At 48.3% G+C, this 27,347-nt stretch overlaps 1 protein-coding gene and 1 long non-coding RNA gene across 3 annotated transcripts in view; both read right to left on the reverse strand.

Moving 5' to 3' along the window:
* Nucleotides 1-27,347, reverse strand: part of LOC112061697 (cell surface glycoprotein CD200 receptor 1-A-like) — a 61,934-nt gene that overhangs the window by 10,128 nt on the left and 24,459 nt on the right. The window contains exon 1 of one of the 2 annotated variants that reach the window (XM_065573627.1): nucleotides 1,481-2,240. The exons of the other annotated variant lie outside the window; for it this stretch is intronic. Within the exon in view, the coding sequence (XP_065429699.1) occupies nucleotides 1,481-1,568 (88 nt within the window). The 5' untranslated portion in view covers nucleotides 1,569-2,240. Of the gene's footprint in view, nucleotides 1-1,480; nucleotides 2,241-27,347 lie in introns of those variants that run through there. 2 annotated transcript variants of the gene reach the window in all.
* Nucleotides 4,306-27,011, reverse strand: LOC135983875 (uncharacterized). The gene is made up of 3 exons (XR_010601693.1): nucleotides 26,901-27,011; nucleotides 25,539-25,617; nucleotides 4,306-5,390 (listed from the first exon to the last, which is right to left on the reverse strand). It is a non-coding gene; the product is annotated as an uncharacterized LOC135983875 (long non-coding RNA).

Below are 27,347 nucleotides of genomic sequence, written 5' to 3' on the forward strand. Positions count from 1 at the left end.
TTCAAAATGGCTAAAAGATGCTTCATGCACAGCGAGTATTGTTGCAATAGAGAGCTCATCTCCTCCCCCTTCCCCGCTCCCCTGTGGCCTGTAGCAGCTTGTCCTTTCCTGCCTGCACAGTGTCGAAAAGTAGCTAACACATCCATGCTGCTGCTGGCCATGAACATAACCCAGCCACCTCCTTTTCCCTGGCTACTCTGCAGGCAGGAAGGGATTAAGCCCTAAGGATGCATTGTGCACCAGTGCTCAGAGAGAACCTGACTGCAGGGGCTTCAGCGAACCCAGCCAGAGAAGTGGCTCAGCAGGGGAGGGTGCCTAGGGGACGGAGCAGCCTCCCGCTCCCTGGGGGCAGAACCAGGGTTGGGAGGTGGGTGGGGGTGGGTAAAGAGGGTGTAAGACCCTGCCTGGGGGGCTGCTGTGGAGCCTGCAGGGTCGGAGTGTGAACAGGCTGGAAATCGCTTTCCTCTCCTCCCCCCCGCCACTCCAGAGCTTAGCTGAGGCGCAGAGAGGCTTCCCCTTGCCAGCGCTGTGTGGGGCTTTAGCACATGCAGGGCTCGGCTCCTCCTGGCCAGCTCCCTGGGCCGGAGAGTCTTGGGCTTTCCTGGGGCACCGGCTCAGCCAGAGGCAGTGGGGGAAGGAAGGCGCCTGCCTGCCAGGCTGTTGATGAGCTCAGCGCTCCGACCAGGGGCTGGTTCTCTGCACAGCGCTGGGAGCAGGATGTGCCCCACGGGGGGGATCGGGGGAGGGAAGTGGAGGAGCAGTGGGGCTTGTGTGGGTGAAGGGACAAAGCAGGGAGAGGACAGTGAGATGGGGACCACGTAAAGGGCCAATGGCTGGGCAGCAGAGGTGATACGTAACTGGCCGCCACCTGGCATCTGCCTGCAACTCAACAGCCAACACAGCGTGCAGCCAGTGCTGGCCAGAAACGGGACAGGGGGCAGGGGACCTGAAGGCAGAGGGCCGGCACACAGTGAGGACTGCGCTGACGGACCAGCCCGGGGAGCAGCTGGCCCCATGCACTGCAGCTTTGCCCCACTGCCAGCCTTGCACACCCATCCCCATTGTCAGCCACGGGACCCCCCACTCACCACTGGTGGGCAGGCAGCTGGGAAGCAGGGATCCAGCCAGCAGCAGGACCCACCAGTACTGATGGGGAGGCGGGGTGAGACAGAAAATACGGGACAATTTGCCCGTTTATAAGAAAAAGTCGGGACATCTGCAGGAGGGCTTAAATACGGGACTGTCCCTTTAAAAATGGGACATCTGGTGACCCTACTAGTGACAACAGGCCTGGTGATCACAGGCAGATATAGTGGATGAAGAGCAGGTCTAAGATGCCAGGAACAATACATAATCAACTGTGTCCTTTAATTAAAGCAGTACTGATAAGTACAGCATTTACATGACGGAAACATCCTAACACATTCCCCTTCCCTCTATCCATAGCAGCTGCTTGGTCCCAAAGAGAAGTCCAACTTACCCGTTGTTACCATGGCCACAGCGACGGTGAGCAGAACGAAGGCACAAAAAGTCTTCCCAACACAATTCATGTCAACTTTTGCTTTCATCGCTCACACAGCTCGCTCGCTCCATCCATCCTGTTGTAAGCCCAGCTGCAGATGTGGGGAGCTTCCCTCTGTGACAGCGTGTCCTTGCCAGCCAGTGTCTCTGTTCCCTCTTCCACTTCCCCACCTCTCCTCCACCCCAACTCCGCCTGCTCCTGACTGATTAGCTCCTGGGAGATGGAGGTGCCTTTTCATAGCACTAGGTTTCCTGAGCTGAGAGCCAAAGCGAACATTGAGGAAGCAGATTGAGCAGCTCTGCCTTCCGTTCATTGGCTCTCCTCGCAGTGCTGATGTGTGAAGATAAACTCCACGGCAGAGCTCAGAGTTGAGTAAAAATGAAGCATATTCTTCAAGCCTGGGCTTACTGTCAGAGAGGGACCATCTCTACAAAGACCTCTTTTAATAATTGCTCCGCAGGAGGTGCTCTGTCCCTGTTAGGATCAGGGCCTTAATCCTGCTCTTAAACAAAGAGGCCTGCTCAGACCTCAGAGGAGAGAATGTGTAGTGATGGGGGGAAAAGACTTCTATATTTTACTTAGCTTTGGACACAAGTTCTTTAGCCTTCCCAGCTTGGCAGCTGCCTCCTGGGAGTAACAGTTGTAACTAAAAGCAGACTGAGCAGAGAGGCCGGCATGTGTTTTGTCAGGCCCATGACTTTGGTATGTATTTTTTGTGGTTACTTTAACACTTCTTGGCTAGATAAGAATGCCATAACAGATCAGCTCAGTGGTCCATCTAGTCCATTTAGACCTCCACAGTGCATTGAGCAGAGGTTTTCACTGAGCTTCCCCCGCTGCTGTTCAGGTCTATTTCCCGAGTGATTACCATTAATCTAGAAACCACTAATGCATGTGAGCAGATAACATGATTATCTCAGAGAGTGGGAGAGGGACAGGAAGGGGGTGGTTGATTGGAGACACATTAAGAGACCAGGGTGGAAAGAGAGTTAGGGAAGATCTAAGTTGTACTGAGACTTGTTCATGAAGGAAAAGGAGTTTGAATTTGATGCAGAAGCCCAGGGGACTTGAAGAGGAGCTAGACATGGACATAGAGGCAGGCAAGGCAGATGATTTTCTGGAAATTCTTTGGGTGGATTGAAGGGTATGGTGGGATCATATCCTGTGGGGGAGGGGGTCAAGGGAGGAACCCTTCCGGATCAACAGCATCCGACCCCACGTTGACACACACACAGAAACCCTGCTACCCTTGCTTTTACTGTAGGGGTTTATCCAGGACAACCAGGATTAAACAACTGGATTCGTATGGCAGGTGGACATTTTTGACCTGCCATTTAGGAGCTACAGAACCTGCTGATCTTTTCCGGGAGAGGCCTGGGAGCTCACAGACCAGCCAGGGAGTTCACAGCAAGGATGTTAGACCAGAGAGCTCAGAGGCAGTGAGTCTGCTGGGCTTTGGAACTCTTTCTTTTCTTGTAAAAAGACTGTCCCATAAACAAAGGGCCTGGGAACGAAAACACAAAATGATTGAGGTGGGACTTATGTTTTCTCTTGTTTCTGCACCCCAGAGAATGGAGATGCCTTTGTCTTTTCTCAACCAGAGACTGGCATATCTGTTACACTGGAGGAGCTTGGGCTCTTTTACAGAGGAGGTGAGGAGAGCTGTACGTCTGGGAGGCCAGCGAGGAGGAGGAGGGTGTAGATGTCAAGGTGAGAGAGGAACAGGGCCTGGATAAATTAGATGGAGGAGGGCGGATGGAATTTGGACATTGTACATAGGGGAAAATTGAGAGGATTTATTGACAGCATGAACGTGGGGAAACCAGAAGGATGGGAGTGGGCAGTTGATTGTGATGCTGAGACAATGCAGAGATTGGTAGAGTTACCAGCTGGGCTAGGGAATGGGGAAGAAGAGGGAAAGGTCTGGCAGGAAATGGGATGCATTTGGATTTCATGGGGTTGAACTTGAGCTGGTGGTGTGTGCGTTATCCAAGAAGAGTCTGGACGAAGAGGGGGATGGTAGGGCGCTGAGCTAAACTTGAGAGCCCTCTCTGCTAAAGGTAGTAACTGAAGCCAGGAGACTGTATGAGGTTACCTCTGGGTAGTGCAGAAGGGAGAAAAGAAGAGGGCCAAGGACTGAGCCCTGAGGGTCACCAACAGAGAACAAAAGGGAGGAGGAAGAGCCCCAAGTGGAGATGCTGAGGAAGCAGTTGGAGAGGGAGGAAGAACACCAGAGATGACCCTTTCTGAAGCCAAGGGAGGAGACAATCTCAGAGAGAGAGGGTAGTGATGATTTCCTCTGACAGCATCTCTTCAGACAACAGTACAGTCCTGACAGCAGTGTAATCACATGCACTGAATAGTCCTGTGTTGTCCTTAGAGGGCTCACATTCTGATTTTACCATAGCACTACAGCAAAGAGTCAACACCAGGATCATTTCTTTGAAATGGAATGCAGACTTGTCACGTTGCCAGTCTCAAGCCAGCTCTTGTCTGTTCTCCTAGCTGAAGTATGGGTTCTCCTTTGTGGTTTTTAACGTGGGTTACTTTAGATCCACTGTCTGTTTATTATAGTCTCATCAGACATTGTCTGAGAGATGCACAGTCTGTGATCAGCTCCATTTGAAGTGGACTTTTTCCCAGACCAGAAGATCACCGTAGGGGAAGTCAAAATGCCCATTGTGATCCTGGGAGGCCCCGCCTATTCCTTAATGCCATGGCTTATGAAGCCATACATGGGGCAGTTTGACAGCAGCAACAATAGGCTGAGCAAGTGCAGAATGACTGTTGAGTGAGCTTTTGGCTGTTTGAAAGCCCGCTCTATGGGAAGCTGGACCTGGCCAATGACAATCTTCTTATGCTTATAGCCGCGTGCTGTACGCTCCATAATATTTGTGAAGGGAAGGATGAAAGCTTCACTCAGGGCTGGAGCGCTGAGGCTCAGTGCCTGGAGGCTGAGTTCGAACAGCCAGAGACCAGGGCTATTAGAGGGGCGCAGTGTGGGGCAATAAGGATCAGGGATGCCTTGAGGCAGCAATTTGAAGCTAAAAGCTACTAATATTTGTTGATATGCTTGGGAGTGCAGTGTTTGTAAAGCTAGGAGGTGATTGGTGCACATGATGCAATATGTGGGTTTAACATAATTATATGTTGCTTTGCAGGGGTCTTTTTGCTTTCAGTTAATAGAATAAAGATTGCTTTCAAACCAACACAATTCTTTTATTAAAAGACAACAACGGGAAGAGAGAATCAAACAAAAAACCCAGCAGCAGTGAGGGGGATGGGGGAAGGGAAGGTCCCAGGAGGAGGAGGGGTCCCAGGACGGCTGAAGATTTGTGTATGTCCAAGATCATATCCAACCTTCTCCTTTGGAGTACAATGCAGCGGGTACTGTACTTCAGCAGGGCCAAACTGCAGAGGGATGGGTGTTGAGTGCAGTGGGTAGTGGGAGTCCGCACTGCTGGACTGTGAGGCGGGAGGAGTGGAATACTGCGAGTATAGACTGGAGCCAGGAGGTTGATAAGAGTGTGTTGGCAGTGTCTGGGGGGGGCATGGGAAAGAGTTTTGCGACAGCGGCTGCAGGAGAGGGCGGGTGTGGAGCTGCTCGGTTTGAAGCGCTAGTATCGCCTAGAGTGTGTCTGCTTGGTGCTCCATAACTAAGAGCCTCTCCGTGGCTTCATTCTGGTGTGCCGTGTTCTCCTTTCGGTCCCTCTTCTTGCTGTCCCACCACTCCTTCAATTCCTGTTTCTCTGATGCATCATAACATCACGCAGAAAGTCCTCGTTAGTTCTTCTCGGCCACTTTCTAACTCTGTGCAGCCATCCAGCCGCCGATAACAAAGAGGGAGGCTGGGCTCCCAAGGTCCTATCTGTGAAATTTAAATGCAACATTTTACAGAAGCAGTATTGTTTGCAACACACACAACACTGATTCAGTGTTTTAAAACACAGCCAGTACTCGCACACCTGTCACTAACTGGCTGACCACAGGCAAACATGTGAGCCACAAGACACCCAAATGGTGAGTAGCCGCAGGGGCAGAGTAAATCACTCTTGCCGGACCCTGCTGTACACTGGGCACGTGGCTCTTGGGAAGAGCCAGCACTGTACGGAGGGCCTGATAATCAGGGCCGGCTCTGGCTTTTTTGACACCCTAGGCAAAAAAGCCACCCGCCGCCCCCCCACCCCCAGGGCGGCAGGGGAGGCCGCCGAGCCCGGTCGCAGGCCCGCAATCCCCGACCGGCGGGAGCGCCAGGAGGAGGACGGAGAGCCTGGCCGGGGCTCTCCGCTCTCCCCGGCGGTCAGAGCCCCGGGGGGAGGGCGGCGAGCCCGCCGTGGCTCTCCGCTCTCCCCGATTGGCCAGAGCAAAGGGGGGAGGGTGGCGAGCCCGGCCGGGGCCCTGCCGTGCCGCCCCCCTCTAGGCACCGCCCCAAGCACATGCTTGGTGGGCTGGTGCCTGGAGCCGGCCCTGCTGATAATAATTCCTGTCCCCACACTTTCCACAGGATGTGATCATTATGGAAGATATCTTGCTGCTGAGGGTGAGCAGGGAATCAAGGGAGGGTCTTCTCCAAGACTGCGGCTTCCGCCCTGGCCCCTTTATGGCTCACCTGTGTGCATCAATGCTCCCCCCATCCCACTCCCATGAAGGCACAGTGGAATGGGAAAGTTACCATTACTGAACTGCATCCAGCTCTTTGTAGAACCGGCAGCTCGTGAGCACAGCACAAGAGCGGCGGTTTGCCTCCCGTGCCTTGTGGTAGGCGTTCCGCAGCTCCTTCACTTTGACCCTCCACTGCAGTGTGTCTTGGTCATGGCCCCTTTCTGTCATGCATTGTGAAATTCGTCCATAGGTGAGGTAGGGATAGTGGGTGGGGGTTCCCCAGGGAGGGGAGACCCTAGTACTGAGGGGTGTACTGCCAGGGGGCAGCACCCCAGATACAAGGGCACCAGGGTTCAGGAGGGACACAGGGGCCAGAGGACAGGTGGATCACCGGCCTGCAGGGGGTGCTCCAGGATGCTGGAAGAGCTAATTCCGGAGACGACCAGCAGGAGGCGCCACAGGGGTGAGTCCGCTCCTCTACAGTCCCCAAACTTTTTACCTCACACCCTTTATCTTTCATCTGCTGATCAAAGAGAAGTGAAAAAGGCTTATTAATTTAGGGACCCTATAAAAAGCAGATGATGGATCCCCTCACCCCCCCACTTCCCCAGATAGAGGTACTTTGCCTCTCACTGGTACCGTGCGGTGAGTGGAAAAGCAATGATGAGAGGCGCACTCTCACATGACAGCAGTGCACAAAGTGGGCTGAAATAAGTGGGGCTGCTGTCAGAATCTGGGAGCAGTCACTTTGGTAAAACAGTGCTTAACGGGCACCCCTCAGGGACCTAGTTTGATTCTTAATGTATTAATTTTTTTCCAGTCTGCGACCCCTTGTAACATTCCCCCACCACCCAAAACACCCTTACGCACTGGATAACTGGGACATACCACAGGCACCGGCAGGAAAAAGATGTGGGGGGTGTGGGGTTGCAGACATTCCTGCTGAGCCTCACTTTTGAGGAACAACTTTTCAATTGCATTTCATCCTTAAAGGTCAGGTGAGGGTGGAGGGAGATTATTTACAGATGGGGTTAATCAGGAGAGAAACACCCCTCATGTGCAGGTGTGTAGGGCTAGCAGGGTTAACCCAAGCAGAAAGGAGGATTTCAGCGTGAAACTTGTACTCTTTTCCCTTAAAACCCCTTGCTTTATTTGGCTGTGTGACTCTTACACTTTTTGCTTTCTCTGCAATCACCCTTGAACCTTGAAGGGCTCTGCAGCATAAAGAGAAGGGTGGTCATTTTGTGTTCAGTTCAGAGCACAAAGTCCCCACAAAGGAAGGCACTGAGTTCTCTCATCCTGGACACTTTACTGTTCTCCTCAAATAAGTAATTCAGGCCAGAAGTATCTGTTTGCACCTTGTGCATGGAGAAACATAACACATCAGGCTCCTGACTCTCTGCGGCTCTGCTGCTTGTGCTGGTGTTTGCACCAATACAAAGTGGGTGTAAAAATGTTACTATTCTGTTTGTGGGAGCGTTTGACACCTGGTTTGTTTTAGCATAAATGACAGCACAAGCTACAGAGTGACAGAAAAACAGGCCCTAGAGCCTTTTACATTGCCCATTAGGACAGAGACCTGAGGGGCATATTATGAAAGTAAGGTGAGCTGCATAGTCTGTTAAAAATGTAGCTGGAGATATGGTAAGAGGAGAGAAGCAGGCAGCCCTAGAGCAGAAGGAGGTCAGTGGTGCAAAGCAAAGTGAGGGGGAGGGATTTGGAGAGAGAAGGCAAGGAAGGATGCATGGTGTGTAAGAAGAGGGAAGTCATTCCAGTCATAGGAGGAATGTTAAAAAGGCATGAACATAAGTAGGTGGAGGATACAAACAGAAACAAGGTGACAAGAGTGAACAGAGGGCCGGGGCATTTTTTATGCCAGTTCTCCTGCATGGGATTTGAATGTTGTACTCCCAACAGGCCCAAGTAACACTGCTGAATGACCATCGAAAGCAGTGGTTCTCAACCAGGGGCACACACACTGCTGTAGGTACACAGATGTCTTCAGGGGGTACATCAACTCATCTAGATATTTGCCTAGTTTTACAACAGGCTACGTCAAAAGCTCTAGTGAAGTCCATACAAACTCAAATTTCATACAGACAATGACTTGTTTATACTGCTCTACATACTATACACTGAAATGTAAGTACACTATTTATATTCCAGTTGATTTATTTTATACAATGAGGAAGTAAGCAAATTTTTATTTGGTAAAAATGAGGAAGTAAGCAATTTTTCAGTAATAGTGTGCTATGACACTTTCGCATTTTTGTGTCTTATTTTGTAAGCAAGTAGTTTTTAAGTGAGGTGAAACTTGGGGGTACACAAGACAAATCAGACTCCTGAAAGGGGTACAGGAGTCTGGAAAAGTTGAGAGCCACTATAGAGCTCTGTAGAGCAGGTTTCTGAGAGGCTTTTGTGTGTATGATCCCAAAGGGCTAATCAGTATTCCTCTAAAATCAATAATAATTATTTTATGGTGATCTATAGATTTCACAGAACTTTACCAAAGGGGAAAACATCATTACTCCTGTGGTAACGCGGATTCGGCGGCATGCCTACGGGAGGTCCGCCGGTCCCGTGCATTTGGCCTACCCGCCGCCGAATTGCTGCCGAAACCGCGGGACTGGAGGACCTCCTGCAGGCATGCCGCCGAAGGCAGCCTGACTGCTGCCCTCACAGCGATCGGCAGGCTGCCCCCCGCGGCTTGCCACCCCAGGCACGTGCTTCCTTCGCTGGTACCTGGAGCCACCCCTGATCCTAGAGGTGTTGTGAGGATAAATACTTTACAGATTGTTGAAACACTTAGATACTAGGGGAATGAGGCTATATAAGTACCTTATCTAGAAAGCTAGATACATAGCTTTCCGGTGACAGTAACCCTAAGGAAATCCTATATGCTAACAGGATGTGGGTGGATTACGCTGTGATATTCTGGTGGACAGGTTCACCAAGTGACAAAGAATAAGGGCCTGTGGTCAAAGGTCTGCTGTCTCACAGATAAAAGCACACATGGTGGAGGAAAGTTTGAAACTTACCGATCTCTGTTCCTTTTTGGAAGGGGAAAGCTAGGGGCAGTCTCTGGATTTTTTTTACAAAAAGCTTTTCTCATTACTTATTCATGTCGTCCTAATATTGTTACCATATTACCTTGAAAAAAAATCATGAAAAGAACATTATTAAGGTTGCAAAATTAAGCACTCAAAAGTTAGGAAATGCCAGATTTACAGTTGCCTGTGCAGCCTGCCTTCGGCCCCCTTGCGTGTATGCAGTAGGGTTGCCACCTCTGAGGTACAAAACCCCCCAGGACATCCAGGACGCTTTTGAACCCATAAAACTGACCTGCTAGCAGCATGTACTGAGCCCCCTTACAGATTTCCTGGGGCGGCTACCTCAAAAAAGGGACAATCCTGGGAAATCCTGGACATGTGGCAACGCTAGTATGTAAAATGATGCTGTCTTTATTGACAGGATCACATACTGTTTTTTTTTCCACAGGACTCCTCCTTTATGAAGTGCTCAGGAAAAATGGTGGTTCTGAAATGGGTAGCTATTCAATATTCCTTTTTACCCTCCTCAGTCAATGTGGGCACCCACAAATTATTTACTGCTCACAATCTAAACCCTGCATTGACTTCACTGAATTCGCTCCTGGGCTTTCTGTGCTGCACCCACTGTAGTATCTTAGTGCTTTACAACCACTAAAATTCATTTTCACAACACTTGTGTGAGGTGAGGTGGTGTAAGTTGTCCACATTTTATAGGCTAGAAATGAGGCACGGAGAGACAAAGGAAAAGAAGTGTCCACTAATTTTGGGTGGCCAACTTGAGACCCTGGGGCCTGATTTTTCAGTCCTTCACATTATTAGCATTTTATATGTTCAGAGCAGCACTTCTGTGAATCAGACCCCAGGTTAAGCACAACTTCCCCCTATTCCTTGTCTCCTGCATTCTAGTCAGATGTTTCTTCCTTCTCTTCTTCACTACCTGGTGCTACTAGGTTTGGGCAGAGGGAGTGCATTGGAAGTACACACAGGAGCAAGTGCAAGGAAAGTCCTGCTCATCCGGACAGTCCCTGGATGGAGCAGGCTCAGTCACTTTGTGGGAGGTGCATGCGAGCCCGGTTGGCAGGAAGGAGCTCTGAGGGGATGTGGAGCATGTCCAGTGCAGATGGAGAGAATTTAGCTGCCAAACTCTCTCAAACCTCTAAAGAGCATGTGCAAACAGAGGTTTTTCAGAGACTTCTAATTCAGCCAAATTTGGGCAGATTTTCAAAGGGACAGTAAATGGTGCATTCTTAACATTGCCAAATTTCAAGTTCCTGCTTCAAAGCATGAAGGTGCTAGAGATACTCAACAAAATGGTTGTGAGATTTTGTTAACACTGGCAAAACAAGGCATTGTCCCCTAATCTTGTCCTTGGAAATGACTGTTTTGGCTGAAATTTCCCAAAAGAAATTCAGCCTGAGGAAGACACCTGGAATGGAAAATTTCAGTCCAAATTGTTAAAGTTTGGCAAAGTTCTAAACAACTGGGAAGTATAATGGGAAGAATCAGACAGCCTTAACTGCAGATGGCACTCCCAGCTCTGCCTACAATAGAAATCATAAGCCAGATTTATCCTTGCATGGGTGCAATTACTGTGTGGCGGAAGAAATCTTCACCTTTCACTTGACTGATCTTGAGCTTCTTTCAGAGACCCTAGTTACTGCTCTCTCCTGCGCTCCCTCTAGATAGCCAACCAATCGGGAAGAAAAGGAAGTCACAATTAGGAGACCAATGGAACGAGGGGACAAGAAATAAGATAAGGTTGCTGGTTCAAATCCAAAGGTGGCTGGCACAGAAGGGCAGTTACTACCAAAAGACAACTGTGAAAACATGAGATGGCCATCAGTTCCTAGTGGATATGTGTCCACATCATAAACCCTATTACATTTGACAATGACTGGCCCACTCAGCAGAGACAAAAATCTGAGTAAGATCATAAGAACGGTCATACTGGGTCAGACCAAAGGTCCATCTAGATCAGTATCCTGTCTTCCAACAGTGGCCAATGCCAGGTGCCCCAGAGGGAATGAACAGAACAGGTCAATTATTGAGTGATCCATTCCTTGTTGCCCATTTCCAGCTTCTGGCAAACAGAGGCTAGGTACACCATCCCTGCCCCTCCTGGCTAAAACCATTGATGGACCTATCCTCCTTGAACGTATCTAGTTCTTTTTTCAACCCTGTTATAGTTGTGACCTTCACAACATCCTCTGTCAAGGAGTTCCACAGGCTAACTGTGCATTGTGTTGTGTTTTGTTTGTTTTAAACTTGCTGCCTATTAAACTTCCTTTTGTTTGAATGAGTCTTGAAAGGTGAACTCCCCCTTTAACCTTGGAAATGATCCCTCCCAGGCACTCGTACTGGTGGGTGAGGTGTGTGTGTGTGTATCAATGTTGCACTGTAGCTGCTGTTTGTGCTGTACCTGTTCTTTGAATAAATAGAGGATTTCACTCTTGCTGTCAATCCAATACCTCTTATGTGCAGTAAATTCATTTAAACTGTGAATAAAGTCATCCAGGTATTTAAAAATATAAATGAGGGCAGCCTGGTTTTCTGAGCCTGGATTCACAATGGCTTTGCAAAAGGCAGCTATGTTACCATAAAGAATTAGCAGTCACCTTCTGTTTGTATTTTAAAATGTTTATTCTTAACTCTGAGTGAAAGAGAAACCCTGTTTTTCTTCTACAGTTCATTTATACCACAGGTCTATCTCTGTAGGACTCAGATCATTCTGAAACCACACCGCACATAAGAATGGCCATACTGGGTCAGATCAATGGCCCATCTACCGCAGTATCCTGTCTTGTGACAGTAAGTAGTGCCAGATGCTTCAGAGGGAATGAACAGAACAGGTCAATAGAACAGGAGTGATCTGTTCCCTGTTGTCCAGTCCCAACTTCTGGCAGTCAGAGTCCTAGGGACACCCAGAGCATGGGGTCGTGTCTCTGACCATCTTGGCTAATAGCCATCAATGCACCTATTGTACATGAACTTATCTAATTCTTTTTTAACCCAGTTGTCCTTTTGAACTTCACAGCATCCCTGACAATGAGTTCCAAAGGTTGACTGTGTGTTGTGTGAAGAAATACTTCCTTGTGTTTGTTTTAAGCCTGCTGCCTATTAATCTCATTGGGTGACTCCTGGTTCTTGTATTATGAGAGGTGGCAAATATCACTTCCCAATTCGCTTTCTCCACACCAGTCATGATTTTATAGACCTCTATCGTATTCCCCCTTAGTTTTCTTTTTTCTAAAATGAACAGTCCCAGTCTTTTTAATCTCTCCTCTTATGGAAGCTGTTCCATACCCCAGTCGTTTTTGTTGCCTTTCTCTGTGCCTTTTCCAATTCTAATATCTCATTTTTGAGATGAGGGAACTAAAACTGCACACAGTAATCAAGGTGTGGGCATACCATGGATTTATACAGTGGCATTATGATATATTCTGTTTGATTATCTATCCCTTTCCTAATGGTTCCTAACATTCTGTTAGCTTTTTTTCACTGCCGTTGCACGTGGACCAGATGTTTTCAGAGAACTATCCATGATGACTAAGATCTTTCTAAGTAGTAACAACTAATTTAGACCCCATCATTTTGTATGTCTAGTTGGGATTATGTTTTCCAATGTGCATTACTTTGCACTTACCAACATTGAATTTCATCTGCCATTTTGTTATTCTCAACCAGTTTTGTGAAATCCCTTTGCAATTTTTCACAGTCAGCTTTGAACTTAACTATCTTGAGTAATTTTCTATCCTTTGCAAATTCCACCCCACTATTTACCCCCTTTTCCAGATAATTTTATGAGCATGTTAAACTGCACAGGTCCCAGTACAGATCCGTGGGTAACCGCACTATATACCTCGCTCCATTGTGAAAACTGACCATTTATTCTGTGGCAGAGCTCCGACCTTGTCCCCGTGGGTCCCACGCTTCTAGGCGGTATATGCTAGCCTCAGTGGCTCTCTGTGACCCTCCACGTAGCCCTTCTCTCTCTAGGGCCAGGGTTACAGTCTACTGAGCCCTTTTCATCATAAGCCAGCAAGGAGGTTGGTGAGAGAACTCCCACAGTCTCTGTTATCCCTAGGGGCTTGTTTCAGAACAGTTTAGTCTCCTGTCCTGACAGGGGCCTGACTTCCCCTCCTAGGAGGAGTTCCTGTAGTGGTGGGTTGGGGGAACCCAGGCCCGCCCTCTACTCCAGGTTCCAGCCCAGGGACCCTAATGGTAGCAGCTGTTGGCAGCCAACCTTTCACTGCCAGAGTTGCTACATTTCCCTGGGCTACTTCCCCACAGCTCTCCTGCTTCTCCCTTCTTCACCCTTACCTTAGGGCTCCCTTACCAATGACTTGAGGTTGTCTTCATTAACCAACCCTTCAGCCACACTTCCTCTCCTCTAGCTCCCCAGCTCTCCTCTGCCTAACTGGAGTGAGTAGCAGCCGTGTTAGTCTGTATCCGCAAAAAGAAGAACAGGAGGACTTGTGGCACCTTAGAGACTAACAAATTTATTAGAGCATAAGCTTTCGTGGACTACAGCCCACTTCTTCGGATGCATATAGAATGGAACATATATTGAGGAGATATATATACACACATACAGAGAGCATAAACAGGTGGGAGTTGTCTTACCACCTCTGAGAGGCCAATTAATTAAGAGAAAAAAAGCTTTTGAAGTGATAATCAAGCTAGCCCAGTACAGACAGACAGTTAGATAACAAGTGTGAGAATACTTACAAGGGGAGATAGATTCAATGTTTGTAATGGCTCAACCATTCCCAGTCCTTATTCAAACCGGAGTTGATTTTGTCTAGTTTGTCTAGTTTGCATATCAATTCTAGCTCAGCAGTTTCTCGTTGGAGTCTGTTTTTGAAGTTTTTCTGTTGTAATATAGCCACCCGCAGGTCTGTCATGCTATGCTATGGGTACCCGCATGGCCCCACAATATGCCAACATTTTTAAGGCTGACTTAGAACAACGCTTCCTTAGCTCTCGTCCCCTAACGCCCCTACTCTACTTGCACTACATTGATGACATCTTCATCATCTGGACCCATGGAAAAGAAGCCCTTGAGGAATTTCACCATGATTTCAATAATTTCCATCCCACCATCAACCTCAGCCTAGATCAATCCACACAAGCGGTCCATTTCCTGGACACTACTGTGCTAATAAGCGATGGTCACATAAATACCACCCTATACCGGAAACCTACTGACCGCTACACTTACCTACATGCCTCCAGCTTCCATCCAGGACACACCACACGATCCATTGTCTACAGCCAAGCTCTAAGATATAACCGCATTTGCTCCAATCCCTCGGATAGAGACAAGCACCTACAAGATCTCTATCAAGCATTCTTAAAACTACAATACCCACCTGCTGAAGTGAAAAAACAGATTGACAGAGCCAGACGAGTACCCAGAAGTCACCTCCTACAAGACAGGCCCAACAAAGAAAATAACAGAACACCACTAGCTGTCACCTTCAGCCCCCAACTAAAACCTCTCCAGCGCATCATCAGAGATCTACAACCTATCCTGAAAGATGATCCTTTACTCTCACAGATCTTGGGAGACAGACCTGTCCTCGCTTACAGACAACCCCCCAACCTAAAGCAAATACTCACCAGCAACCACACATCACTGAACAAAACCACTAACCCAGGAACCTATCCTTGTAACAAACCCCGATATCAACTCTGTCCACATATCTATTCCAGTGACATCATCATAGGACCTAATCACATCAGCCATACCATCAGGGGCTCGTTCACCTGCACATCTACCAATGTGATATATGCCATCATGTGCCAGCAATGCCCCTCTGCCATGTACATTGGCCAAACCGGACAGTCTCTACGCAAAAGAATTAATGGACACAAATCTGACATCAGGAATCAAAATACTCAAAAACCAGTGGGAGAACACTTTAACCTGTCTGGTCATTCAGTGACAGACCTGCGGGTGGCTATATTACAACAGAAAAACTTCAAAAACAGGCTCCAACGAGAAACTGCTGAGCTAGAATTGATATGCAAACTAGACACAATCAACTCCGGTTTGAATAAGGACTGGGAATGGTTGAGCCATTACAAACATTGAATCTATCTCCCCTTGTAAGTATTCTCACACTTGTTATCTAACTGTCTGTCTGTACTGGGCTAGCTTGATTATCACTTCAAAAGCTTTTTTTCTCTTAATTAATTGGCCTCTCAGAGGTGGTAAGACAACTCCCACCTGTTTATGCTCTCTGTATGTGTGTATATATATCTCCTCAATATATGTTCCATTCTATATGCATCCGAAGAAGTGGGCTGTAGTCCACGAAAGCTTATGCTCTAATAAATTTGTTAGTCTCTAAGGTGCCACAAGTCCTCCTGTTCTTCTTTTAACTGGAGTGAGTCCTTTTATAGTATCAGAGGAGCCTTAATTAGAATCAGATGGTCACATTAGCTTAATGGCCTCACCTGACTCTTTGCAGGTTAATTGGAGTCAGGTGTTCTCATTAGCCTGGAGCAGCCCCTGCTCTGGTCAGTCAGGGAACAGAAAACTGTCAATCCAGTGGCCAGTATACCTGCCTTCTGCTGTACCCCGTCTATGGCGTGAGAGACACCCTGGCACACGTTTATTTGGAGTGCGCCAGGTTGCAGCCCCTCTTCCGGCTCCTCTTAAATATATTATTACGTTTTTTGTTGCACTTTTCCCCTCACCTGTTTATCTATGCACTCCCCATCCAAGGCCCCACAAAGTCGCGGGACCTCCTTGTCAACTTCCTCCTAGCCCTGGCCAAACTGGCCATGTACAAAACCAGGGAGAGGAGGTTGGCCGACGGGAGTTCCTGTTATTTAATTAGTTGTCCCCCGGAATTACTTGGTTATCCAGATCCTGTGGATCCTCCCCTTAGGGTAGTGGGAGGTCCTTTGGCAGTGGGCTTCGCCCGCCCACTTCCTGGCTACCAATAAGGCTACTCTGCTGTACCCAAGTGGCCTGGGTCTATCACAATTCCGACCCTTTGTTTCCTTTCTTTGTTACTGATCCATGAGAGAACCTTCCCTCTTTTCCCATAACTGATTATTTTGCTTAAGAGCCTTTGGCATGGAACCTTGTCAAAGGCTTTCTGAAAGTCCAAATAGGCTATATTGACTGGATCACCCTTTTCCATGCTTGCTGATCCCTTCAAAGAATTCTAGTAGATTGGTGAGGCATGATTTCCATTTACAAAAGCCGTGTTGACTCTTCCCCAACAAACTGTATTCATCTATATGTCTGAGAATTCTGGTCTTTTCTGTAGTTTCAACCAATTTGCCTGGTACTGAAGTTAAGTTACTGGCCTGTAATTGCCAGGATTGTCTCTGGAGCCATTTGTAAAAATCAGCGTTACATTAGCTATCCACCAGTCATTTGGTACAGAGGCTGATTTAAGTAATACATTACACACCACAGTTAGTGCAGCAATTTCATATTTGAAATTTCATGCACACAGGAGGGTCACAGCTAGCAGTCTTGAGCTACATGACCTTCATCAAGATCTGTCATGGTGCCAAAGGCAACAGGGTGTTGGAGGGACAGGATGATTCAGGAGAGCAGTCATGGGACATGCAACCAGTGAGCCCTTGGTGCCAATTGGCACCGGGCATAAGGGGTGCATAGAGGTTTATAGGGTCTGATGTTTACATAATGGTGTCAAGGATGGCATATGGTGTCTACCAACAGCCACTAATACACTGGTCATTCTGATCATTGCAAAATGTATGGCTGGATGATATTTAGGGAGTTATTTATCTATATTTAGAACAATGTTCTTAAGGCATGCGAGTTAAGACGGGTCACCAATGTTCCCTCTAATTTTTTCCATCAATGTGCGGAATAAGTTTTGTTATGTGCACCAAGGTATGTGTGGATGTGCGCCGCCAGTAGAAATAAAAACCCTATATATATATTTAAAAAGGTACCATAGGGATAATTACTCCAGCCAGGACAGATTAGGCATTTTAGAACTCACTACTCAAAGAATTAAAGTTAAGTGTAAGAGAAATAAAAATTATTAAATGCATAGACTAGTCAAAACACTAAAATAACACACTTTAAAAGAATAAAATTACAGAGAATATATGTGCATTGCAGGAAGTACCAAGAAGTAACAACAACAATAATGCAAGTATGTATTGGGTAGTGAGTGTGAAAGAGACAGAGACTGTGTGTGTGTGAGAAACAGAGACAGTGTGTGTGCTGGCTGTTGGGGAAGCTGTGCGTTGTCTCCTTAAGACACTCACTGAACACTGTCCTGCTCTGTCCTGAGACCTGTTGTCTCCCCTCCCCCACTCTGCGGAAATGCGGGGAATCTGGTCCCCCAACTCCACTCGCCACACAAACACTCCTTGCAAGGCCTACGCAGGCCCTGCTCTTTCTCTACAGCAGGTTTCTCAAACTCAAATCATCACGAGGGCTACATGAGGACTAGTACATTGGCCCAAGGGTCGCATCACTGAAACCTTTTCATACAATGATACAAAAGTATAGTCAAAAATGAAAAAAAATGAAGAGTAATATAGGATGCTATTAAAAGTCAATGTATTAACTTTTTAAAAATTGTAATGCGAAGAGGGGTTTTAATAAAATATAAACACCTGTAACTACTGTATTCCTTATGTGGTCAGTAACACTGATGATGATCTACACTAACAGTCTATCAACACAGCTATAATGGCAGGAACTTTTTAAGATAACTATTCATACAAAATACGTTGCCACTTTTAACAAACATTCTTCCCAACTACTCACAGCAAAGAATCATACATGCTGAACTTCATACCTCAGACTGCTCATCTAGTCCAGGAGGCCCCGTCTCGCCTCTTGCCACCCCTTCCCCGCCCCCATTCCAACCCCTTTCCAAAGTCCCACAGCTGTTTGGCGGCGGGAAGCACTGGGAGGTAGACGGAGGAGCAGGGCCACGGCGCACTTGGGTGGCGGGAGGGGAGCTTGTCTGCTGGTGGAGTCGGCGCCTATGGCGGGCCGCAGGAAATAACTCAGCCTGTGGGCCATGTGTTTGAGTCTCCTGCTCTACAGAACAAAATAATCGGTCTGTGACAAGGGTGTAATCTCCACCCCAAACATGTGATCTCCACCCAGACACAAAATACAAAGTCCGAACAGCCATCTGAATGGGAAATATTGTTGAGCATACCAGCAGAGTGATCAGGGATTGAATGGACCTGGAGATTGAATTGCCCTCTCACTCCAGTAGATGGACTTCCCAGGCCTGTCTTGAAATACACTGGAAGACAGTGTGGGGCTGCTGTTCCTCTTTTGTAGATAAATAGAGGATCTTGGCCTCCAGTCTTGTCAGCCTTGTACTTTTCACCTGAGCTAGGTTCTTTATAGAATGGGAAGATAGAGCAAATGCAATGGACTATAGAGAAAATAGTGTTGCCAAACCAAAGCACTCAAAAATCATGAGTCAACCCCCCAAAATTATGAGATTTACCTTCAAAATCATGAGATATTAAAAATAATTCATGTAGGGTTCTTTTTATTTGTTTTCTGGTCTTTTGAGTCTTTAGGATTCACGTTTTCAACCTTTTCTCTGAAACAGCCATGAGAGCAAGAAACTTACTTTTTTTAGATTAAAGCTGAGATCTCACACAATCACATGATTCCAGGAGTTGGGGCTTTAAGAAAAACTACAAATAGCTTGAGATTCAGAGTTGGCAACACTGAGATCACAGCATAGGCTAGGAGTCACAGAAAGGCCAAAGACGAGATGGTACAAATAGCTCAGTGGTTTGAGCATTAGCCTGCTAAACCCAGAGTTGTGAGTTCAATCCTTGAAGGAGCCATTTAGGGGTCTGGGGCAAAAATCTGTCTGGGGATTAGTCCTGCTTTGAGCAGGGGGTTGGACTAGATGACCTCCTGAGGTCTCTTCCAACCTGGATATTAATATGAAATTCTGGTATTTATGTCAGTTTGGCTGTTTTCTTGCACCAGTCAGAATTTATGATCAAAATATTGATGATCAGAGTAGTAACATTTAATGTTCTATATCTTTAAAGTGCTATGTAGATAGGATCAAATTGAAGTAAGGAAGTCTATTATCCCCATGTCACAGCGTTACTGTCCCTGTTCCCCAGCTGGACCAGACTAAGAGGGTGGGGGTGGTCCTTGGTGCTATTAAAAGTGGGAATGGGAAATCTCTCAAGAGAAAACTCTCCGATAGCTGGTACTGGAACATGCCTAGAGAAGAGAGGGTTGGGCAGGAATCCAGGGCTTGGGGAAGAGAACTGTGAGAAGGCTTGAGTCACAGACTGGGGATGAAACCAGGGCCAGCTCCAGGCACCAGCTGATCAAGCATGTGCTTGGGGCAGCACCTTAGAAGGGGCAGCCAATGTTGAGGTAGCGAGGGGCACTCGCGGTGTTTTGTTGTTGTTGTTTTTTTTGTTCGGCGGCAGGGCCGGCTCCAGGCACCAGCTTGCCAAGCAGGTGCTTGGGGCGGCCACTCCGGAGAGGGGCGGCACGTCCAGCTATTCGGTGGCAATTTGGCGGACAGTCCCTCACTTGCGCTTGGAGCGAAGGACCTCCCGCCGAATTGCCGCAGCAGATCACGATCGCGGCTTTTTTTTTTTTTTGCGCCGCCTGGAGCCGGCCCTGTTCAGCGGGGTGGCGCTCGAGGGTTTTTTTTGTTTGTTTTTTGTTTTTGTTTCGGCTGGGCAGTGCGGGTGGTGTTTCGTCAGTGCGGTGAGGCGAGGTGTGGCGCTGGGGGGGAGGCGGGGCTTCAGCGGCGCGGTCCGGTGCTTCGGGGCTTTGGGCAGCGCGGCACTGGGGGGGGTGTTACGGCAGGGCGGCGCTCTTCTTTTTTGCCTGGGGTGGCAAAAAAGTTAGAACCAGCTCTGGATGAAACTCCAAGTGACTGGGTGCAAATGTGGTGGGAAGATGTGGCAGTAAGGAGGCTCTGCATCCTCTCCTATGGAGCAGATCCAGGATGGAGAAAGAGAACAAGCTGCTGAAGCCTGGAAGTAGCTTTCACAGTGGGCCCTAGGGAAGGGAGCAAGAACGTGAGGGAAAGAAACCCCAGGGGTCACTGACCTGCTAAGAGATCAGGGGATAAAAGAGAATCTGGAAGGAAAAAGGAGTTCTCAAACCAGTGGGACTGAGAGTGAGCGGTGGGAGTGCTTGTTTGGTACCACTCTGGTGAGAGTCTGAGGAAAAAGTAAACCCCGATGTGGGGAGGATTGGGGGGGGGGGGGGCCTTCACTATTTAAGTATTGATGGTGGTGAAGGACATTGTTACAGACAGTGAAGCCTCAGAAGGGGTGGGACAAAAGAGGAGGCCTACCTGGCGGGCTGGGTACTCCTACAACGTGGGAACGATGCTGCTGCAAGAGGGTGTCTGAGAAGTGAGTATTGTTACGCCCTGATTTATAAATGGGGGGACAAACTCAGGGCTTGTCTACACTGCGACGTTATCGACAAAACTTTTGTCTTTCACGGGTACAAGTGGCAGCGTGAACGTGGCTTTGTCGGCTGGAGTGCTCTCTTGCCAACAAAGCTAACACTGCTCACGGTGCTGGAAGTATTTTGTCGGCAAAAGTGCCGACAAAATACCAACAAAGAGCGTTTACACATGCTGAATTTTAGTGACAAGGCTGTGTTGACACAACCTTGTCGCTAAAAGCCGCGTAGTGTAGACAAGCCCTCAGAGGTTGAGACTGGCCCAAGGCTACAAAAGGAGTTGGTGAGAGAGCTGGCATTCTTGCTTTCCAGTCCTTTGTTCCACCCACGAGCCCTTGCTTACAGCTGCTGTCTGGGATGACTATGTTGAAATTCTTGCCTAGTATGAGACGCTGCTAAAATCCTGGAAATACCCTGAGCTGCATTTTGCTGAGGCAAGAGGATGATGTTCAGCAGAACATTCGAACATCTCATCTATTTTTGGATTGCTTTTCTGAACCCAGGGTCCCTTGACTATGGTTTGATGTTTGTCAGTTAAGCCCTGCAAATAGCAACTGAATTAATGTTCAGAAAGACTATAAATACCGATGGTGGTTTTGTAACAAAATCTTCATCCCCATCTCCATTGTGTGCATCAGCAACCAGTTTCTCTTCTCAAAAAGGCACTTTACAGACAAACCATCTCAGTAAGGTGGCTGTCCTCCCCCCGCCTTCCCCACTGCATGAAACTTCAGCTTAAATTGTCTGTGGTTAGGAGCTTGCTTTTAACAGACTTTTCACAGACAGAATTTGTACATCTGTATTAGGAGATGGGCCCTGAGCTGCAAAGGTCAGATCCCAGGATGAACCTTCCCAAGGTGGCAGCAGCCAGAGACTTAGCTTTGGTTCGACCGTCTAAATTGATAGAGTTACTCAGCAAAAAATGACACAGGCAGCTAGCAAGGAATAATGTTGATAACAAAACAGCCAAGTAAAGCAGAAAGGGCAACAGAAACACGCAGTGCCTCCCCTGGTTCAGTACAGACCTATTACCCTGGGAGTGCAGGACAAACCTTCCCATAGACCTGTTTCCCAGACAGGTATCAGAGGGGTAGCCGTGTTAGTCTGGATCTGTAAAAAGCAACAGATAGTCCTGTGGCACCTTTGAGACTAACAGATGTATTGGAGCATAAGCTTTTGTGGGTGAACACCCACTTCACCACCCCTCTCCTTTTACTGCTGTTGTGTGAGAATTCTAACTATGAGCTCCAACTCTATGTCCTGATTATCTTATACAGAAAGGAACTGGAGCCCCTAGTAATTGCTGGAATTCACAAGTGAACTGATATTGTTATTTTTATCTACTTCCTGGGTGTTTCAGGGTTGTATGAGGCATCACAATGGTTTCTAACTCCATTTTTTCCCATCATTCCAGATGAACAAGTTTCACAGGCTCAGCATGAGATCAGCTCAGCCACTTATTTATGAATCACTGGGGGTCCAGGAAGCAGAGAGGATCTGTTCACAGAACCACACAGGGACTAGGAATTCAGAGTCACAGAATTTAAGGCAAGAAGGGGTCGCCAGATCATTTCATCTGACATCCTGCATGTCACAGGCCACCCTCACCACGCAGCCCCTGCACACTAGCCCAGCAACGAAAATTAAACCAAGGAATTACAGCCCACCGGAGACTAAAGTGTAACCCTGCTGTCCCTCTGAGTTGGCAGCAACAAGGGCCGGGTTCAGTATCTAGGGGTTCTGTTTCAATAACGCAATGCAAAACCGGCTCGAGCCCCCATCCAGTGACCTGGGACAATTACATACCACCTCCCGGGTGCCTCTAGGAGGCAATACTTCCCCTCTCGCAAGCATGGAGTCTGAGTGTAGCAAAAGCCTTTTAATAAAGGAGGGAAACAAATGCGGCACTATGTTGGGGAAACACCACAAACAGGATTCATAACGCAAACCATGAGCAAAAGACCCACTTCCAAGTAAGTTTGGCAGTGTCCTTTTCCCCTCAGGGTCTTAAGTCCAATCATTCCAAAGTCCAACAACCCCAAAGTCTCTGTCCCTGGTCAGTGCTGCCCCAGAGTTCAAAAGTTTATCTGCAGAGTTTTACCGCCCCCCCCCCAGCCTGGGCGGAAATGGGGGGGGACACACGGGGTGTTAAGGGGCACCTTACGTGGTCCGAGGCCGACTGCCCCACCTCTCCGTGGAATCCTGCTGCAGCCTTTACCACGAATGGCTCCGCTCTACCAGCCGCGCCGCTCCGCTCCTCTAGCGTCCCCGCAAACTGCTCCACTCCACTCCCCATTCCGTGGGCCGCTCCAACCATCCCACAAACTGCTCAGCTCTGCCAGCCGCTCCGCTCCACTCCACCAGCCATCCCATAAACCGCTCCAGCTGCTCCCACAAACAGCTCCACTCGCTGTTCCGTGGGCCACTCCAGCCGTCCCACAAACTGCTCAGCTCTGCCAGCTACTTAGCAATATTTCTTCAGGCTCCCCCACTAGTTAACACAGCACTCAGTGATCTCAGCTCAGCAATTCTAGCAATTTCAGCTCTTAGGGATTTCAGCTTGTAGTAGGGGAGCCCCAGTGCTGGTGCACCATTGGCCCAAAATGAATTCAGCTCAGCAACTTCTAGCTAGACTTCTAATGGAAACAAACTTATCTCTGCTATTCAACAGTGGAGCAAGGGAAAAATACAATTGGTGTTCCAGGCCCTCAAAAGGTGCCTATACCATCAGGTACACATACCTATGCCCAACTTTTCTCAATTCACTAGGTTTTGTAACCCATGCCCCTTGTCTAGCGAGTGCTACTTAGTTACTGGTGAGTCTCTCTGTCATACAACAGTTCCACTGGCCTTGATTCACAGAATCAGGGTAACAACACTTTATTCTTCCTGCCCCAATAACAGAAAAACTGTGGATCTCACACCAGCCAAAGTAACCACTTTCAGTTGTTGTTGTCCCAGGCTAGGCGGGTGGGTGTGCCTATGCAAACAAGATCAGCCCCTGAAGTTCTTTTCCACACTGAGCTCAGGGTAGAGCTCATCCTGACTCTGCTTACAAAAGTATTATGAACCACAGGCAGAGAATTGGAGGGACTGAGGTGCATCAGTGCCTGATGCTAGAAATCAGACACAGGAAATGGCCAGATCCTAAACCCCACCCCTGCATAATTGGCATCATTGCCCGAGGGAGAAACTAGGACTAGGTGAGCAAGGAGACTGGGACTGGGATGAGAAGCCTGAAGAGTGGAGAGTGGGACAGGGTAGGCAAGGAGAATGGGACTGGATCAAGGAGGCAGAGCTGGAGAAGAGACAGGAATACCAGAATGAAGGTTGTCTGTGCAACCTTAATTTGGCCCCCTTGTGCATACATATTATGAGCAGCCAGGGTGAATGGTAAGGTAATATAATAATATGCAGATATACCTATCTCATAGAGCTGGAAGGGACCTTGAAAGGTCAGCAAGTCCAGTCTGCTGCCTTCACTAGCAGGACCAAGTACAATACTGGCACTAGAAAAGGTTCAGAAAAGGGCAACTAAAATGATTAGGGGTTTGGAATGGGTCCCATATGAGGAGAGATTAAAGAGGCTAGGACTCCTCAGCTTGGAAAAGAGGAGACTAAGGGGGGATATGATAGGGGTATATAAAATCATGAGTGATGTGGAGAAAGTGGATAAGGAAAAGTTATTTACTTATTCCCATAATACAAGAACTAGGGGTCACCAAATGAAATTAATAGGCAGCAGGTTTAAAACAAATAAAAGGAAGTTCTTCTTCACACAGCATACTGTCAACTTGTGGAACTCTTTGCCTGAGGAGGTTGTGAAGTCTAGGACTATAACAGCGTTTAAAAGAGAGTTGGATAAATTCATGGAGGTTAAGTCCATTAATGGCTATTAGCCAGGATGGGTAAGGAATGGTGTCCCTAGCCTCAGTTTGTCAGAGGAGGGAGATAGATGGCAGGAGAGAGATCACTTGATCATTACCTGTTAGGTTCACTCCCTCTGGGGCACCTGGCATTGGTCACTGTCAGTAGACAGGATACTGGGCTAGATGGACCTTTGGTCTGAGCCAGTATGGCCATTCTTATATTATGTTCATCCCGGATAGATTTTTACCCCAGATCCCTAAATGGCCCCCTCAAGGATTAAACTCACAACCCTGGGTTTAGCAGGCCAACACTCAAAACACTGAGCTATCCCTAATGCTTACAAGTGAACTTTTTATATCCCTAATAACAATGTGTTGTCAATAGAAACCCATATTAGCAACAACCATTTGAAATAAATACATGTAGTAAGACTAGAACTATGCTTGATAGCAAACTCTAGGATCAGGATACTGGATTAGATGGATCTGGGTCTGATCTAGGGTGGCTGTTCCTATGTGTCCCAAGAACAGTTTCTATAACGGTGATGAAATTGATTTGTAGTGAAATTGCTTTCTGAACAGGTTCAAAGGGTCTCATTTTTCAGCTGACAATGATTTTCAGCATCCTAGATCAGTCATCAGGACTTAATATTAGGGGCCTGTCTCCAAAGTGAATGTGTTGAAGGATCGTATTCCCTGTAGTATGCTGTGAGTGCAGGGACTACACAATCCAAATTTCAGGGGGTAGCCGTGTTAGTCTGTATCTACAAAAACAACAAGGAGCCACCACAATCCAAATTGTGAATCTTTGATTAGGCAGCAGTACAGGCTGTTGCCTTCTTCACAGTTACACCGAGCCATATTACAAGTTATGTAACAAGACTCCCACAGTCACCTTGTCTGGCTTATTTTGATTTACAGCGACATCCTCATTTAACCGACTATAATCCCCAAAGGAATAGAGTATGCCCTGGTATGCCACTAATGCAGCTCTCAGAGAGCCTAGGGTCGGGGACCTTACTGACCCAGACATAGACAGACACATGTCAACTCACATTCTTTAAAGAACAACCTCTTCCTCTTGCCCTGCCCACCTTCCGGGCCTCCTCCAGCTTCCTCAGTGTCCTCTTCAAACTAGGGTGAGGCAGACACCAGAGACAGAGATCAGACACAGCAGCATAGCAGACAAGCCCAGGTGGTCACACAGCCCGAGCCTCTTCCCTCCCTCTGCCCCCCACATATCTCAACCTCCCCCCCCCCCCGCAGCAGGGGTGGAGGGAGCTGGTCTCCCTGTGGGGCCCAAAGAAACCCCAGCACCACAATGCAGGACTGAGCCCAGGCAAAGGGGGATCGTAGCCCTGCCTGTGATGCTCCTGCAGCCCGGACGCAGGGGGCAAAGCGGGTGGGGCTTTTTCAGAAGCTCCTCGGCACAAGCCAGCGCCCCCTGGCTTGCCCGTCTCACCAGGCCCGGCCTATCCACCGCCCCGAGGCTCATAAGCTTGAAGGCCAGACTACAGTGATCCCCGAAGATAGTGAGCATTTGCTGGTCTTGTTCAGAACCAGTGTTCAAATTCAGGATGAACAACTGACAATGCAGTTAACATTGGCCTCCAGTTTGTAGTGTGTGGTATCTCTTGCTTAAATAGAAAGTAGGATGCCACAGCCATGTTTGTTCACATGAACTGTGTGTCTCCAGCATTCTTAACAGCCTCATTAAGTACTTCTAAAATTGGCTTTGAAAGTGGGCTTATAAGGCTTTCTGCATGTTGATGCACTCCAGAGGCCTGGTGTTTTGCAGCCTTTCATGTACAGTAACTCCTCACTTAAAGTCATCCCGGTTAACATTGTTTCGTTGTTTCATTGCTGATCAATTAGGGAACATGCTCCTTTAAAGTTGTGCAATGCTCCCTTCTAATGTCTTGGCAGCCGCCTGCTTTGTCCACTGCTTGCAGGAAGAGGAGCCCATTGGAGCGAGCTGGTGGGGGCTTGTAATCAGGGTGGACTGGCAGCCCCCCTATCAGCTCCCCCAATCAGCTCCCTACTTCCCTAAGTTCCCTGTGCTGCAGCTGCCCAGCAGGCTAGCAATTGCCGGCATTGAGCTGTCCCTCCCCCACTGCCATGTGCTGCTCCTGCCCTCTGCCCTGGAGCTGCTCCCAGAGACTCCTGCTTGCTGTACGGGGGGAGGAGGGAAGTGGGGGGCTAATGTCAGGGTGTCCCCCTCCCCCCTGCTCCTGCACCCAGCTTACCCAGGAGCCTAGCTAGGGGGGAACAGGGGGAGTGGCTACTCCCCCACTGAGCACATTCTCCAAAAGTGGAACTTTAGGCACCAACTCCCTGGGTGCTCCGGGGCTGGAGCACCCACGGGGAAAAAACAGCCCAGCTCCCCGGTCCCCGCCCTGCCCCCCCACCCAGCTCACCTCTGCCTCTGCTCTGCCTCCTCCCCTGAGCGCACTGCTGTGTTCTGCTTCTCCCCCAGCACTTGTGCCATGAAACAGCTGATTCATGGCAAGCCTGGGAGGGAGGGGGGAGGAGGGGGAATGCGGCAACCTGGGGAAGAGGCGGAGCCAGGACGGGGATTTGGGGAGGAGTCAAATAGGGACAGGGAGAGGGCGGGGCAGGGGTTAGGGTTAGGGTTAGAGATTGTACCCTGGACTTGTAGTAGCCCCACAAGTACCAACCCCCTTGAGCCAAGGGAACGACCTCATTGGCTGTGAGTAAGTGGAACCAGCCACTAAGGGGCACCACACTCCCACAGCCTACCCAATGGTTACACCCATAGATGAGTGAATCGGATTCCCCCCCACTTCACTAAAAATACATCCAGGATCAGCCCCCTCCCCCAAGCCGGCACAGAAGATGGCTTG

This window comes from Chrysemys picta, chromosome 1, assembly GCF_011386835.1.
Source record: "Chrysemys picta bellii isolate R12L10 chromosome 1, ASM1138683v2, whole genome shotgun sequence".
NCBI classification, from domain to species: Eukaryota; Metazoa; Chordata; order Testudines; family Emydidae; genus Chrysemys; species Chrysemys picta.